An 18,292-nucleotide genomic window follows, 5' to 3' on the forward strand; every position below is an offset into this window, starting at 1 on the left:
GGCTGGAGTAATGTGTGCTCACTATTAGATATTTAAACAATAGAAAAGTATCATAAAAGACTGTAAGCTTTGTGAGGGCAGTGATCTTTCTTTTGTTTACTGTTGTATCCCAAGTGCTAGAACAGTACCTGGAACATAGGTGCTCAATAAATATTTTTTCAGTGAATTAATTTGTTGAATGCTAGTCCATAAAGAGAAATACTTAATAGTTTGGTGTCTGTTTCCTGGACTTTAAAAATATATACTATATGTTTTTTTTAATCTTATTTTTTTGAATAGGCAATACATGGTCCATAAATCAAAATACTATTAAAAGGTATACAGTGAAAAGAAGTGTTCCCACCCCTGTCCCCATTCCCCCCTACCTCAGGTAATCACTTTTATTAGTTTCTGGTGTTTCCTTCCAGGGTTTTTTTGTGCAAAAATACATGTATTATTTCCCTTCTTTCTTACACAAAAAGCATATTGTGCACTGTACTGGACCTTGCTTTTTCACTTATGTGATTTTTTAAACATGAGTATGATCATAGTGTACAGTAGTGTTTTATAACCTACCTTTTTTCTCTTGGCAAAAGTACATTGCAGACATCTATCCTTGTTGATACCCAGTTTACCTAAGAAACTTATGTTTTAAGTTATTTGATTTAAGAGACCTGTAGACTGGTAGACGTCCCAAACTTACACTTGGGAAGGTTTAACCAACGTATTAGGCAAGAAAAAGTTATGAGGCATAACTGTTTAAAAGCAGAATTCAGTTGTTATTTTCAAATCTTTCTTTTTTTTTTTGAGGGGGGGTGCTGCGTCATGCGGCTTATGGGATCTTAGTTCCTGACCAGGGGTTGATTGAACCCGGGCCACAGCAGTGAAAGCACCGAGTCCTAACCACTGGACCACCAGGGAATGCCCAGAATTCAGTTGTTATGATTGCCCATTAAGCCAAAGCGTCAACTGAAAAGCAGAAATAATGAGTATCAAGTTGACCAGCTATATCCTCAAATCAATAACTTTCTCCTTATGTACTAGCAATACCAATATCTTGGTAAAAAGATCCCAGTCACTATAAACAGCAAAGAACCCTAAAATTTCCAAGAATTTAATAGAGATGTCAGGCTCTATATGCAGAAAATCATTGGACTTTGTTGAAGAGTATAATTTTTAAGAAATTGAATAAATACAGTCATACCCACTTTATGTCTCAAATGATTTTTTCTTTGCATTTTTATAATTTGGCCAACATTAGTGGTGAGTGGTTAGATCCACTTTTTTTACTGACATATAATGATATGTTAAGCTCCTTTTGGTTATCTCTTTGTTTCCATAGAATTTTCTAAAGAGAAACTCTTTGTAGTGGAATTTATGGGTCTTAAAAATATCAGCATCTTCATTACTTTTGATGGATGAAAAAGCCCTTTAAGAGATTGTATGTGGAAGTCTGAACAACAGATTATTCTGACCTCTTTGAAATATTCTCAGTTTAATAAAAAAGTAGCTGTGTAACTAGTTAGTATTTATGTGTAATGGTTTTTTTCAAAGATTAACATAGAGAAAGATAAGGAGCATTATATGCTGATTCTCAATGGAAAAGAGAATGTCTTCTTGTAGACTGTTAACTACTCTAAGAAAAGAACCTAGTGTTAGAGTTCAACGGATTATAAAATTCTAGGGTAGTGTTAGTTCAGATGCAGTAAAGCATTGTTTGCTAAAGATAAAAAGCAAATCCCAGAACTATAGCCTAAAAAGAAATGGGGAGGTTCTGGGCAGAGAACCATTGATTATTATAAATGCAGTTTCAATTTTCCTTTTTTTCCTCACAACAAAGCCAACTAATTATTCCCTGGTTTGTTCAAGAAAAGGTGTTACATCAGCTAGAGCCTAGCTTTGCTTATTAAGGTGTAACCACGTAGGTAAAAGATGTTGCTTATCGAGTTTTTTCACACTACATATTTATCAAACATCATTATTGGGATTGGGTATCTAGAAGGAAATTTCAGTTTGACTTACCATTTGGGATTTTTCTGCCCATTCTAATCTTTCAGGGGACATTCAGTATACTTCACTTTCAAAGAATATGTTACTTAACAGTAATTCTAGATCTGGAATTGGATAGCTGTCAGATCCCACTCATATTTTTACACTGTGAAATTAGCAAAAAGATTTTTAAAAGTAATTACTTGATCTCAATTTGGTCGTCTTAACTAGGTAAATATTTTCCCCAGCCACTTGATTTTTTGTCTACTTTATTCTGTGTATTTAAGGTGATTATTACTTTTAGATTATTAATCAAGAAACTAAAAATACCTCTTTAGGACCATTGCTGGAGGTTGTTGGAATATAGTCTACCTTCAGATTTCAAGGAGTCAGTCCGATTGATCTGATGCCACTACCTCTAAATAAATAGCTTTTGCTGATAGAATAGTATGCTTTAAAAATAGTACGAGAAAATTCTGAGTTAGACTGAAATACACTATAGTTGATTTTAGGTGTTGTTATATTATAAGATTTTTTTTTCTGGGAATAGAAACTTATAAGATTTTAAAATATGTTTGCTTTTCTGTATAGCTCCACCTAGTATGTTGGTGAAGGATGAATATGTTCATGACTTTGAGGGACAGCCATCATTATCCACTGAAGGGCATTCAATTCAAACCATCCAGCATCCACCAAGTAATCGTGCATCAACGGAGACCTACAGCACCCCAGCTCTCTTAGCCCCATCTGAGTCTAACGCTACCAGCACCACCAACTTTCCCAACATTCCTGTGGCTTCCACAAGTGAGTTGTAGAGTCAGATGTAGTCAGCAAGATGAATTTTCCTAACCATTAAATATTTATAGGTAGCCACTTGGAGGAAACCTCCAAGTAAGTGAAAATTAAAAGTACTATGGTATCTTTCATAGGTAATCAAGCATTAAATAGGTTTTTGAGTTGTCCTGGAAAAAAAAGGTGTTTGTAATTTATTTAAATGTTCTTATGTTGATGTGTAGTCACTTGGAATTTAAGTAATAATTTAAATTAATGGTGTAATTTGTACTTTATTACATGCAGAAGTAAGAAGTCTCTTAAGCTTTCAGATCTATTTTAGAGAAATATTTAAATTACCAACAAGTAGTTTTGAACCAAGAGGTTTATAAAAATCTTTGTTAATGGAATTGCAAGCTTTCCTCTAATCAGTATTTTTATTTTGCTTTATCTGGCAGAATATTACTTTATAATAGTCATCTCAGTCTCCAGTTGTGCAAACTTAGAAAAAGGAATCTTGACAAATTCGTTTGTAACAAACATATAACCCTCAAGATAGATGTTAAGTATTTTAGTCAACTTTGAAATAAAGCTAAATTCTGTGTATCTAACTTTATTTTATTTTTTTTCTCACAAGTCTGTTTTCAAAAGATTCTTCCCGTTAAAGAGGTACTCACCTTCTCTGCCATGTCATGGAGGCAGAGTGCTATTAGGTTCAGATTTTCTTGGGGCCTGGTCAAGGAAATAATGACCTTATTTTCATAGCTACCAAAGGTTGGACAGTTTTCAACTTGGCAAGTTGAGTGGCCCTTTTTTTGTTTTTAAATTAATCACAGAACAGGGTCTTGGCATTTGTATTGTGTTATTTGTACCTGCTTGCTAAGGAGATTGTATCTAAGCCCACATCAGCAGTGAATTGTTGATAGATCTGGACTGATACTTTGTTAGTTGATATCAAAGGAAGCATTATTCTGTTTACTTTAATATCAGATCAGATTCAACATAGAAAGTTGATCTTTGGAATAAATGGAGGACTGATTTCTACGATTGAGTTTCAAATAAAGTATACCAAATTTCCCCCTCTTTAATTCATTTTACCTCTTCAGACAATATCTTTTGGATTTGCTACATGAGATGACAGTTTCACTATAGACAGCATATTCCAAGTGGGCCATATAGGTTAAAAACACACTTGAGAACGTGAATCTTTAACCACTTGGTGCTTCTGTTATCTGTCTACTCTTTATTCACCAATTTGGGAATATAGTTGACAAACAGTGGGTAGGGAAGGAGAATAAAAGAAGGTACATTACAGCCACTTGAGCGTAGATTAGTGCCGCTTACCTCTCTTGATACTACCTGGAGGTTGAACTTGCATGCCTTTGTTGATGCTTGCTAAAGTGACTTCATTTTAACTGTGACGTTCCCTGGGGCCGAGTCCTATTCAAGACCAAATAAAGTGATATGAATGAAATGTGGATAATTTTGTCTTGGTGTTTTTTGGATATATTTTCGCAATGAGTAATGATTACCATAAGTTTTAGAATTTGTTGCAGAATGTTTCCTTAGATCTCAAAAAGTGTATTGATAAAATTAGAAGAAAGAAAAGAAATTGGACTAAAATAGGGGAATTGGAAGACTACATGAGCTGATTTAGTTGTTTAATTTCATTTTATGTACTTGGAATTGTGTAATGGAAATACTCAGTACAGATAACTGTAGTGGGCTTTATGTTCATTTGGTACCTGAATATCTTCAGGGTTTCTTTCTAAATATCTGTAGTAAATTAAAATAATTTAATTTCTTCTGCATAGTGACAGTTTTTATAAGATAGTTAAGAGTATGCAACATGTACAGTCGTTAAAAAGCAAGAGTAAAAATGTAATTAACCTTTAAAGATGCAAAAATTTGAGGGTGATGAATAGGATGGGAGGTAGCTGAAAACATCCTCTTAAAAAAAAATAGAGAGTATTGAAGTAGTCTCTTTAGCTTTTAATTTTATAATCTTAGCCTTAAGGAAATGTGAGTTGTAGAGAGGAGAAAGATGTTCCTTTTTCTTGATACTTTGAGCTGTTCATTGCATATTCGAGCAATGGTGTCATTTACTCTCTTCTATCTGATTATACTCCCATATAGATGAGAAAAGATTGAGGTAATGCCAGTAACAAATAACAATTATGGAATTTCATTACTTTCCAAGTGAGATGCACAGTCAATTAAGTATTGACTTAATTAATACTTGCTTGAAGAAATTAAGCTTTTTCTCTACAAAAAATAAAGCCTTAAAAATGTAAGCAATTTCTTAGAATGGTTTTGAATACAGTAGTTCTCCTGGTATATTACATACAGAGAGAGCAACTAATTTCTTGTGAATCCAGGAGTATGATAGTATTCTTAGAGGCAATTCTTGATTTTTAAAAGCACATGAAAAAATTTCAAAATAGACTGATTTTTTGTTTTGTTTTAACTAGCAGATGCTGTGTTGATTGGACAGTGGAGCTTACCTTTTTTTTTTTTTTTTAACCTTCTCACGTTACCCATCACATTCCATTAAAAATATTTGCCTGCTCTCCTTTTCTTTGATCACCCTATAGCATTCTGCCATTACCAGTACCAGTGCTGATAATAATGAACTTTCCAGTTTTCAACATTTTCTTGAGCCTGGACTTTTGGAGTCCTAGTCAGAAAGGTCCAGAGCTAGATGGAGTGGCTGGGAGTGAGCTGATGTGCTTCTGAAGAAGTTATTATGATAGGCTAGACCTATAGTGGGGTTTTGCTGGCATTTGAAGAATATTTGTGAAGAAATGGGCCAATAAAATTAGCTAGATATTACTTAAAGATAGAATAATTTCGAACTTCTTCAAGTTAAGGTTTGCCTTTATAGATGACTGTAGGGTTTTTTTTTATTATATAGGCCATGGGTGAGTTCCACTTTTTGCTCATCTTTATAATTGTGACCATCAGATATCATTGATCCTTCATTTACTGTATAAAACCATAGGATTGCCTCTATAAATGTACCATATTAATGTCTTCTTGTTCCTCTAGGTCAGCCTGCCAGTATACTGGCAGGCAGCCATAGTGAAGGATTGTTGCAGATAGCTTCAGGGCCTCAGCCAGGACAGCAGCAGAATGGATTTACTGGTCAGCCAGCTACTTACCATCATAGTATGTATATGCTTTTTAAAATCTTCTAAGTAGTTGAGAAAAAATAGGCAGAGTTTATAAAAGCAAATTAATCCATGTGGGCCTTAATTTTTAGACAGCACTACCACCTGGACTGGAAGTAGAACTGCACCATACACACCTAATTTGCCTCACCATCAAAACGGCCATCTTCAGCACCACCCGCCTATGCCGCCCCATCCCGGACATTACTGTAAGCTCTCGTTTTTGTTGTAAGGGCCTTTTCTTTTTGAGAACTTTGTTTTCTTTCTATTTTTTAAAAAATGTTTTTACATCTTTTATTCATCTTACAGTTTAGTTTCATTAAATGATTAGTGCTTTTCAGTATTTTTTGTGAACAGTTTTATTTTTCATAGTTATGTTATCATACCTTTGTTTTAGAGGATTGATATTTACAAAATACTTTTATTTCTTTGTTGCCGATATTTCATTAACACCACATTGATTGCCATTCATTTGTTTGTTTGTTTTGTGTATGTTCTTAGATCTCATGTGTACCTGTATATCCACCCTAAGTGGATTGAAGCTCCTTGAGTGTCAAGATCTCAAGGTTTCTCTCACCACAGAGTTCAGCATACCATAGACACTCAGATGTTGAATCTGTCATTCCTCTACTCTGTGCAGGCTTGATCGGGAGGGCTACCCTACTGATAACCATAGCTTGTAGTTTCAGGCAGAATAGGAACATTGTTCATTTGGCCTAGTAAAATCAAGAGTATAAATCTTTCATATATATTAAATCCCTTTTCCTCCATTATAAGATTAATAATACCAAAGAAAACTTGGAAAATACACAGAGGAGTAAGTAAGAAAATAAAAATTATCCAGAATCCTGCTACCCAGAGATATCTACTTCTAATATTTTGTCACATTTTTCCTTCCAGTCATATAGTCGGGTATATATATAAATTTGGGGGGAGGAGGATATCAGACTGTGACTATGTTGTTGTACCCTGCTTTTTTACAGTTATGTTACTATTTTTCCATGTCTTAAGAGAACGTAGTTTTTAATGGCTGCCTGGGCCAGCATAGTTGTTAAGGGTGCTGAGTTTGGACCCTTAACTGGCTGTGTGACCACTGGCAAGTTATTTAACCTCCCTAAGCCTTAAGGGTAGTAATAGTAGTATCTGTCTCAAGGGATGTTGTAAGAAGTAAATGTAATAATTCATGTGAGGTGTTTAGCACAATGTCTTAACACATAATAATCTCAGTTATGTTAGCTACTGTGCCATTTTGTAAATATGCTTAATTTAATAAACAATAAACACTTGTTTTAAAATGGACCTAACAATTTGAATTATTATTATATATTACATTATGAATTATACTGTATTGCATGGATAATTTATAATTACATTAAATTTTGCATGTACAACTATCATAAATTGTTTAACAGTTGGCATACAAGCTCTAAAACGTTGACTATTAAATAGCTACAAAAGTAATTCAAGATTATTTGCTTATTATAAAGTAAACTAAGCTTTTACATTCTTAGACATTGCATAAGCTTGATCTAAACAATTCCTAAGGTATGATAGTTATATTTAAGGTTTATTAAAAGTTTCAGCATTGGAAAACTTTTAATAAATGAAAATGGGATTTTTATTGTCTTTTCTTTAGGGCCACCAGTTCACAATGAGCTTGCATTCCAGCCTCCCATTTCTAACCATCCTGGTAAGTGTATTTCAAAATTAATTCCCTACATTTAGCTTTTCTTTATGACAATTGAAACACAGAGAGATTTTAATATAACTGCAGAGTAACTTAACTTTTCAGATAAGTACAATACTCATGGCATTAGTTAATCAACAGTTTATGAGTAACCAATATAAGCACACATAAACTGTCCATATTTGATTCTTTTTAACTGTCTCTGAAAGAAAAGACAAGAACTGCATTTTCGGCTAAAATATAAAGTACCAAAATATTGGTTTTAAGATGCATGTAATACATAAATATGCAGTAGAAGAAACTAGGTTTCAAAATAGAACAGCTGTAAAAGCTAGCTTAAAAAACCAGGAAGAATCTGAAGTAGATGCTGAACAGAAAAATAATTCACTGTATCTGTCTTAGAAGGTAGATTCAGGAATCTCTGGTTAACTGGAATTTAGAAACTATTTGCACTAAATTATGTTCAAAAGAGTAGATGAAATAGCTAAGTAAACTATAGAAGTAATAAAACAGAAAGTTTGGAAGTAAAAGAAAATATTGAAGGCTTCTTAACATAAACAGTGGATTTTGATTTGCTTTTCTTCCCTCCATTCTATCCTATCTGTTTTTCTTAGCTTAGAAAGATGCAGCTATATAATTTCAGTTCATCACCTTAATTTTCCCCCTAGTTTTACAAAAATTTTATTATGGAGAATTTCAACATATATCAAATACAAGTATAGAAAATCCTCCTCATTGTACTCATTCCTCAGTTTCAGCTATTATCAACTAATGGCCAATCTTGTTTCATTTATACCCTCACCTACTTTTCATATCCTTACCTATTATTTTGATGGAAATACTATATAATTATTAGATACATAAATATTTCAGTATATATTTCCATTGAAGATTTTTTTAAAATATAACTACAGTAACCATAATGGTCAATTTAAAAAGTAACTTATAGTTCCTCAAATAGATACATAATTTTCTTAAACAGTGTTCTGCTATTATGTTGGTTCTAACTTTTCTTCTAGTTGTTAAAGAAAAAAAAAACATTGAGGGTAAGATCTTCATGCTTATAATTCTTCTCATATTTCAGTTTCGGGAATTTGAAGAATTTCTGGATCAAAAGGCCACATTGCTTTAGTGATCACATCAGAGTATGAGAACCAGTTTTATCATGCTCACCAGCACTAGATGTGATACTTCAATTAACTTTTACTGATTTGGGAGGCAAATATTTGTTTTGATAAGGAGAAAAATGCTGCTGGTGGGACAGAAATATTTTTTAACGATACATATTTACTAGTTACATGTTTATATTTTTAACATTTTTTAATCATACATATTACTAGTTAAATTATCCTTGTATGTTATTTGCATATTTTGTGGTTTTAAACATTTTTTGTGGGTCAAGGGGTCTTGCCTTTCTATAAACGTTTTTATTAAGAAATGTAATAAACAGAATGTACATAAAACCAGTATACATACGGTCTGATGAATAACATTAAAGCCAACACGTGTGTAACCAACACCTAGACTGAAAATTAAAACATTGCAGCTCCCCCAGAAATTTTCCCTCCCCATGCATTTTGTCTCAGTCAAAAACTTTTCACCTCCTCCTGCAGAGATAACCACTATCCTGCTTTTTATGGATTTTATTTTTTTGCTCTTTGAAAACGAATGCATCCCTAAACAATCCAGTAGTTTGGTTTTACTGCTTTTTGAAATTATATAAATGAAATAATTGTATCAGAATCTTAATTCATGTTAATAAATATATTGTGATAAAAGGGGGAAATCTAGAGTCTTAAGAGTGAGAATTTTGCTGGCTTCAAGGCAGCATCATTGAGAATCTGTAGTGACCCCTGGCATATTGGAGGGTGTGGTCCTCAATGTTCATATGGCTTGGCAGAAGGTGGTCCACAGGAGTAGGGATAATCAGGGCTCTGAAGAAAGATCTACCGTGGATGAATAGTGGAGTGGGGTTGGGAATGGTGGCATTTAGCTAGTTATTTGGACTCCATTTTGGATTAAGCAATTGCTTTGGCCTCTTTTTTTTTTTTTTTTTTCCTGTACGCGGACCTCTCACTGTTGTGGCCTCTCCCATTGCGGAGCACAGGCTCCGGATGTGCAGGCTCAGTGGCCATGGCTCACGGGCCCAGCCGCTCCACGGCATGTGGGATCTTCCCGGACCAGGGCACGAACCTGTGTCCCCTGCATCGGCAGGCGGACTCTCAGCCACTGCGCCACCAGGGAAGCCCGCTTTGGCCTCTTGATGGATTTACTTCATTCTCATGGTGGAACTCATGTTGAGGCCTAATAGCTCCTGGCGGTTAGGGAATAGCATTCACTAGTTTTGAGGATATGCATCTGTAGGACTCTGCACTGGCATTAAAGCCTCTGTTTTTGAGTAGAACGGGAAGTGACTTAATGGCGAGGATTATACTGAAAGGTCTTTGTCCACGTGGTTGCGGGAGGGGTCAGCTCTGCGCCTGTACCATTAATGGAGTCAGCATGTTGGAACCCAGCTGGCTGTGAACTCTCTGACTGTGAATACGGATGGGCCCCAGAAGAGTTCTACCTCACAGCTGTTCTTCATTTCTCCTCTTGCACTGGTAAGAGAATATGCTGACTGGTCTCCCTAATGGGACAGCTTCCAGTCATAGTGCCCTCCTCCCTACCATTTAATCTCTACTACTACTCAGTATTTCTTTTAAAATTTGAATCTAGTTATGTTATTTCTCTGTTGAAGAACTTGCACTGACTTCCCTACTTATTGCTTAGCCTACAGGATAAAGTCCAAATTCCTTAGCTGGGCAGAAAAGAATCTCTGATCCTGGACCCTGCATACTTCTCTAGCTTCATCTCTTCATACTTTAACCATCCTGAACTGCTTACCCAAGCTTGCTTGACTATATCATCCCTCTGTACTTTTTTTGTGCATGGTGTTCTTTGCCAGATATGTTATATACTCTGTATTAGTTGTCTGTTGTTTGCTCTGGCTGATATTCTCTTGAGCTTGCAGTCAAGTTGTTGGCTCAGGCTGCCACCATGTGAAAGCTTTTCTGGGGTTGGAGAATTCACTTTCAGGGTGGCTTACCACATATCTGGCAAGTTAGTGGTATTGTGGGCAGGAAGCTCCAGTTTCTTTCTGCATGGACCTCTCTGTAGAGTTTCTTGAGTGTCTTCACATGGCAGCTTGCTTCCTCCAAAGTTGAGTGATCAAGAGAAAGCAAGACAGAACCTCAGGGTCTTTTAAGACTTAACCTCATAAATCACATCTTCATTTTTGTAAGATCCTATTTTGTGGAGAGGGGACTATATAAGAATGTGAATATCAGGAGGTGAGAATCATTGGGGCCATCTTGATGCCCATACCTCACACCCCTACCCTCTTAAGTGTGGTGACCTCTTTTAAAGTCACACCACTGTTGTGAAGAAGCATTCCCTAATCCCTCGTGTCCCCTGCTATCTAGTACTTTGTAAATCCTAGCTAGTAGTTTACAAGATCTGCTATCCTTGTTTCATGAACAAATAGAAGAGGAAACGAAAGTAAAAATATTTTGTATTAGGTGTATGGTTAATGCAGCCCTGTAAGGTTTGATTAAGAAATGCTAAAATATTCTACCACTGACTTAGGACTGTATAGATGGGAAATATGCATATCTCTGAATACATAAAATATTTTTAATAATTAAAAATCATCAATAATATATAGTATATCTGTTTTGAGAAAGTGTTTTTGAATATAATTACATGTATGTCTTAGGAAATACAAGTAATATAAATCGTTGAAAGTGAAAAAAAATTAGTATTGGTCTTTACCTTGGTATAAAAGATTTCAGACAGGACATATACTTGGTGATTTCTAGGCTTTGATAACTAAGTTGAAAAATATTTTTGGAAAAATTAATCATTTCATTTTTAATCATTTCTTTTTATGGACTAACACTCTTTTGCTTTTTTGTAAAGCTGAGATATATTCATTAAATTAAATATTGATTGCAAATTAAAGCGAAGAGTTTCCTCAGCGTCTTTGAGGTTGTTTTGCTCACTGATAAATGAATACAGAATTCACAGATTTTCAAATTCAGGTTGTGTTCTAGTACTTTGGAACTATCTACCATTTAAGAGAGTACCTTTATGTGTTCGTGAAAGATTCTCATAGGACATCTCATTCAGATATAAATAATAAAAGGAATAATTCATAATGAGTCATTTAGGTGCTTCAACCAGATTTCTAACTTTTTCTTGAATGACTCTTGTTTCAGAAATTAAAGAATGCCTTGGAGACTTACATTTTCTATTATAATTGAATAACAATTTTTTGATAAAGCTGCGCTCTGTAATACATTTTCTCATTACAAAAAATATTTAGCTGAGTTTTTATATTAAAAAAATTCATGTTCCTTTTTTTTTTTTTTTTAAGGAAGATGTTGGGGGTAGGAGTTTATTAATTTATTTATTTTTGCTGTGGTGGGTCTTTGTTTCTGTGCAAGGGCTTTCTCTAATTGTGGCAAGAGGGGGCGACTCTTCATCGCAGTGCATGGGCCTCTCACTATCGCGGCCTCTCTTGTTGTGGAGCACAGGCTCCAGACGCGCAGGCTCAGTAGTTGTGGCTCATGGGCCCAGCCGCTCCGCGGCATGTGGGATCCTCCCAGACCAGGGCTCGAACCGTGTCCCCTGCATTAGCAGGCAGATTCTCAACCACTGCGCCACCAGGGAAGCCCCCAAATTCATGTTCTTAACTCGTCTTTCAAAACCTTTCCTCTGGTCAGTGATGAGCAAGCAGCCCATAGACTTCATGGGACCAGTTCAACCTCACTAACTTAAGGAACAAGAAACTAAAAATAGCACCGTCAGCAAGCACATAACAATCCCACTCCCTTTCAAGTGAGTTGGGACGTTAAGAAAGCTCTCTTGGAAATGAGTAAATTCTGTCTTGCTGTTGATACTAGTTTTGAGAGGCTGCAGACTTGTCAGTTATGTGACATTTGGTCCTTGGAGCAAAAGAGCACAGAGAGATCTAGAAAGGCTTAATGAGGGTTTCCTGTTACCTTCTCCTGTTTTAAAAATAAGAATGTTCCCTCCTGGTTGTATAACAAATTTAGAGTGGACTCTAAACCTTTAGAACCATTTCTAAACCTTTAGAAAAGGTTTTCACATGGTATTTTGTATCCCAACACCACTAACTTCTCTGGATTACCTATTAGGTTACCTCTAGCCCTGTCTCTCCTCACAGATAGTAACCCCCTTCCTCCTGCTTTCCTGAGCCTTAATAATCCTTTTAATTAGATGGTCATTTTTCGTCCCTGGTCTGTGGTGCAACTCTGATGTCACTTTCTTTTTATACTCAGAGCTTGCCAAATGCAGCTTTATGTAACCATCATTGTTGCATGGTGTCTGAAATATTAGGCAAACAGAAACCCCTTTGGTGACTGGGAAATAATAACATAATGTTTAAGTGTAGTTGCAGATGTTGCAATTTATGATGATAAAAGTTATTTTTCTTATTTAAACATGGAGATTATACAGCTCCCTGTTTCCCCCTCAATTGACTCTTGGAAAAAAGATTGCTTGCCATGGAACTTTACTTGTAAATAGTATTCTTCAGTATGAACTAGGAAATGCATGTACTTGGATCTCATTTTTTTAACCAGCGTTGAAAACATTCGTGACTTCAGGATATTATTTGTAACAAAATTTACTGTTTGGGCTGATTGTTAAAGGCCTTATTAAAGTGCTTTTACTGTTTATTGCTGGCAAAACATTGGGTAATTCTTATCTTGTCTTAAACAACCTCTTTAGTTTTAGCTTCAACCAGTATACCTGCCTGTTATGTCGGCTGAAGCTTCTTGTCCATAGCATAATGTGATGCCTTTAATAAAGAATTTTACTATAAGGAACAGCTTCATAAATATTTCAAAACTAGCTTTTTAAGAAGGCACTTCAGTATATCGCTAGTTTTCATGTTCTCATGATAATAATATTTAAAGGAGTGTTTGTGATTAGTTGGTCGTTCTGTATGGCAAAACATTTGAATTATTAAGTTTTTGAATCACCCAGTTTTCATGTGGTCTCTTTTATTAATACTTCATTGGAAAGTACTTTTTTCCTTGACAACATTTTGAAAAGCAATTAGATACATAGACTTTACAAGATTTTTGTTTTTAATATATTTTAAGCATTAATCATACTTCATTTTAACATCTTTTGGGAGGTTTGAAGAAATGTATTTCTTTTGTCATTCTGAGTATCTTTTTATACTGTTGAAAATTCTAGGTGAGCCAGAGTTCATAAATGGCACAGTGAGATGCAGATAAATAATTGGTTTATCATAGAAAACTTTCAATCTCTAATAAATGGCACTGGCCTTTTTTCCCCCCTTATGTCAGACCCCTTTCTGCTCTAGGGCTTTTGCATTTGCTTTCCTCTTGAGCTGTTCATTCACAGTCTCCACATAGATACATGGTCTTTCAGGTCTGACTTTTTCAGATAGGATGTGCCCCTACTGTCTAGTCTGAAGTACCTTTCCACTCATCTTCTGTCCCATACCCTGTTTTATTTTCTTCACAGTGTTTATCATTACCTGAGTTATCTTATTCATTTATTTGATTACTTGTCTGCCTCTGCACCTCCATGAAAATAGGACAATAGCTGCCTTGTTTACTGCTGTGTGTGCCTCCAGTGATTCTTATGTACCCCATAAATACCTGTTATTTACAAAAGGAAAATCAAATAATTTGCATGTATGTGGGCTCTATGTAATAACTATATTCAAACAAAAATTAGAAATATCTTGATCAACGATATTTGCAAACCAAACCTAGTAGTGGCTCTCTTTTCCCCAGTAATTTAAAATCATTTATTGTAGTTCAAGTGAATACATTAAACACATTTTCAGAGTTAAAATTGTAGTAGTTTGAGTTATTTGTAGTGAGGTGGATGGACCTAGAGACTATCATACAGAGTGAAGTAAGTCAGAAAGGGAAAAACAAATACCGTATGCTAACACATATATATATGGAATCTTAAAAAAAAGGTTCTGAAGAAGATAGGGGCAGGACAGGAATAAAGACACAGACATAGAGAATGGACTTGAGGACACGGGGAGGGGGAAGGGTAAGTTGGGACAAAGTGAGAGAGTGGCATGGACATATATACACTACCAAACGTAAAATAGATAGCTAGTGGGAAGCAGCTGCATAGCACAGGGAGATCAGCTCGGTGCTTTGTGACCACCTAGAGGGGTGGGTTAGGGAGGGTAGGAGGGAGACACAAGAGAGAGGAGATATGGGGATGTATGTATATGTATAGCTGATTCACTTTGTTATACAGCAGAAACTAACACACCATTGTAAAGCAATTATACTCCAATAAAGAGGTTTAAAAACCAATTGTAGAGAGGGCAGACAGCAGAAGCAAGAAGAACTACAGTCCTGCAGCCTGTGGAACTAAAACCACATTCACAGAAAGACAGCCCTCTGCCTTTTCATCTTGTCTATGTACCAGATGAAGGAACAAAATAAAACCCCAGAAAAACAACTAAATGAAGTGGAGTTAGGCAACCTTCCAGAAAAGGAGTTCAGAATAATGATAGTGAAGATGATCCAGGAACTCGGAAAAAGAATGGAGGCAAAAATTGAGAAGATGTAAGAAATGTTTAACAAAGACCTAGAAGAATTAAAGAACAAACAAGCAGAGATGAACAATACAGTAACTGAAGTGAAAAATACAGTAGAAGGAATCAATAGCAGAATAACTGAGGCAGAAAAACGGATAAGTGACCTGGAAGACAGAATGGTGGAATTTACAGCTGCAGAACAGAATTAAAAAGAATGAAAAGAAATGAAGGCAGCCCAAGAGACCTCTGTGACAACATTAAACGCAACAACATTTGCATTATAGGGGTCCCAGAAGGAAAAGAGAGAGAGAAAGGACCTGAGAAAATATTTGAAGAGATTGTATTTGAAAACTTCCCTAACATGGGAAAGGAAATAGCCACCCAAGTCCGGGAACCGCAGAGAGTCCCATACAGGATAAACCCAAGGAGAAACACACCAAAACACATAGTAATCAAATTGGCAAAAATTAAAGACAGAAAAATTATTGAAAGCAGCAAGGGAAAAATGACAAATAACATACAAGGGAACTCCCATAAGGTTAACAGCTGATTTCTCAGCAGAAACTCTACAAGCCAGAAGGGAGTGGCATGACATATTTAAAGTGATGAAAGGGAAGAACCTACAACCAAGATTACACTACCCAGCAAAGATCTCATTCAGATTTGATGGAGAAATCAGAAGCTTTACAGACAAGCAAAAGCTATGGAGAAATCAAAAGCTTTACAGACAAGCAAAAGCTAAGAGAATTCAGCACCACCAAACGAGCTCTACAACAAATGCTAAAGGAACTTCTCTAAGTGGGAAACACAAGAGAGGAAAACGACCTACAAAAACAAACCCAAAACAATTAAGAAAATGGTATTAGGAACATACATATCTATAATTACCTTAAACGTGAATGGATTAAATGCTCAACTCAAAAGACACAGGCTCGCTGAATGGATACAAAAACGACCCATCTATATGCTGTCTACAAGAGACCCACTTCAGACCTAGGGACACATACAGACTGAAAGTGAGGGGATGGAAAAAGATATTCCATGAAAATGGAAATGAAAAGAAAGCTGGAGTAGCAATACTCATATCAGATAAAATGGACTTTAAAGTACAGAAGGTTACAAGAGACAAGGAAGGACACTGCAGAATGATCAAGGGGTCAATCCAAGAAGAAGATATAACAGTTATATATGCACCCAACATAGGAGCACCTCAATACATAAGGCAACTGCTAACAGCTCTAAAAGAGGAAATCGACAGTAACACAATAATAGTGGGGGACTTTAACACGTCACTTACACCAATGGACAGATCATCCAAACAGAAAATTAATAAGGAAACACAAGCTTTAAATGACACAACAGAGTAGATAGATTTAATTGATATTTATAGAACATTCCATCCCAAAACAGCAGATTACGGTTTCTTCTCAAGTGCACACAGAACGTTCTCCAGGATAGATCACATCTTGGGTCACAAATCAAGCCTCAGTAAATTTAAGAAAATTGAAATCATATCAAGCATCTTTTCTGACCACAACGCTATGAGATTAGAAATCAGTTACAGGGAAAAAAACGTAAAAAACGAACACATAGAGGCTAAACAATACGTTACTAAATAACCAAGAGATCACTGAAGAAATCAAAGAGAAAATCAGAAAATACCTAGAGACAAATGACAATGAAAACATGACGATCCAAAACCTATGGGATGCAGCAAAAGCAGTTCTAAGAGGGAAGTTTATAGCAATACAATCCTACCTCAAGAAACAACAAACGTCTCAAATAAACAATCTAACCTTACACCTAAAGGAACTAGAGAAAGAAGAACAAACAAAACGCAAAGTTAGTAGAAGGAAAGAAATCATAAAGATCAGAGCAGAAGTAAATGAAATAGAAACAAAACAGTAGCAAAAATCAATAAAGCTAAAAGCTGGTTCTTTGAGAAGATAACAAAATTGATAAACCTTTAGCCAGACTCATCAAGAAGAAGAGGGAGAGGACTCAAATCAATAAAATTAGAAATGAAAAAGAAGTTACAGCAGACACCGCAGAAATACAAAGCATCCTAAGAGACTACTACTAGCAACTCTATGCTAATAAAATGACTACCTGGAAGAAATGGACAAATTCTTAGAAAGGTATAACCTTCCAAGACTGAACCAGGAAGAAACAGAAAATATGAAAAGACCATTCGCAAGCAATGAAATTAAAACTGTGATTAAAAATCTTCCAACAAACAAAAGTCCAGGACCAGATGGCTTCACAAGTGAATTCTATCAAACATTTAGAGAAGAGCTAACACACATCCTTCTCAAAACTCTTCCAAAAAATTGCTGAGGAAGGAACACTCCCAAACTCATTCTATGAGGCCACCATCACCCTGATACCAAAACCAGACAAAGATAATACAAAAAAAGAAAATTACAGACCAATATCACTGATGAATATAGATTCAAAAATCCTAAAGAAAATACTAGCAAACAGAATCCAACAACACATTAAAAGTATCATACACCATGATCAAGTGGGATTTATCCCAGGGATTCAAGGATTCTTCAATATATGCAAATCAATCAATGTGATAACACCATATTAACAAATTGAAGAATAAAAACCATATGATCATCTCAGTAGATGCAGAAGAAGCTTTTGACAAAATTCAACACCCATTTATGATAAAAACTCTCCAGAAAGTGGGCATAGAGGGAACCTACCTCAACAAAATAAAGGCCATATATGACAAACCCACAACAAACATTCTCAGTGGTGAAAAAGTGAATGCAAAAGTGAATGCATTTCCTCTAAGATCAGGAACAAGACAAGGATGTCCACTCTCACCACTATTATTCAACATAGTTTTGGAAGTTGTAGCCACAGCAGAGAAGAAAAAGAAAGAAAAGGAATACAAATTGGAAAAGAAGTAGAGCTGTCACTGTTTGCAGATGACATGATACTATACATAGAGAATCCTAAAGATGCTACCAGAAAACTGCTAGAGCTAATCAATGAATTTGGTAAAGTTGCAGGATACAAAATTAATACAGAAATCTCTTGGATTCCTATACACTAATGAAAAATCTGAAA

General features: G+C 35.5%; 1 protein-coding gene across 2 annotated transcripts in view; it reads left to right on the forward strand.

Moving 5' to 3' along the window:
• The window catches only part of SMAD4 (SMAD family member 4), a 59,164-nt gene that overhangs the window by 20,272 nt on the left and 20,600 nt on the right, over positions 1 to 18,292 (forward strand). For both annotated transcript variants that reach the window (XR_009534469.1, XM_060118068.1), the window contains exons 5-8: positions 2,560 to 2,772; positions 5,788 to 5,907; positions 6,002 to 6,118; positions 7,546 to 7,599. Coding sequence is in view for 1 of the 2 variants with exons in the window: in XM_060118068.1 (XP_059974051.1) it covers positions 2,560 to 2,772; positions 5,788 to 5,907; positions 6,002 to 6,118; positions 7,546 to 7,599 (504 nt within the window). In the remaining variant the exon portion in view is untranslated. The remainder of the gene's footprint in view (positions 1 to 2,559; positions 2,773 to 5,787; positions 5,908 to 6,001; positions 6,119 to 7,545; positions 7,600 to 18,292) is intronic.

Source organism: Mesoplodon densirostris, chromosome 15, assembly GCF_025265405.1.
Source record: "Mesoplodon densirostris isolate mMesDen1 chromosome 15, mMesDen1 primary haplotype, whole genome shotgun sequence".
Classification (NCBI taxonomy): Eukaryota; Metazoa; Chordata; class Mammalia; order Artiodactyla; family Ziphiidae; genus Mesoplodon; species Mesoplodon densirostris.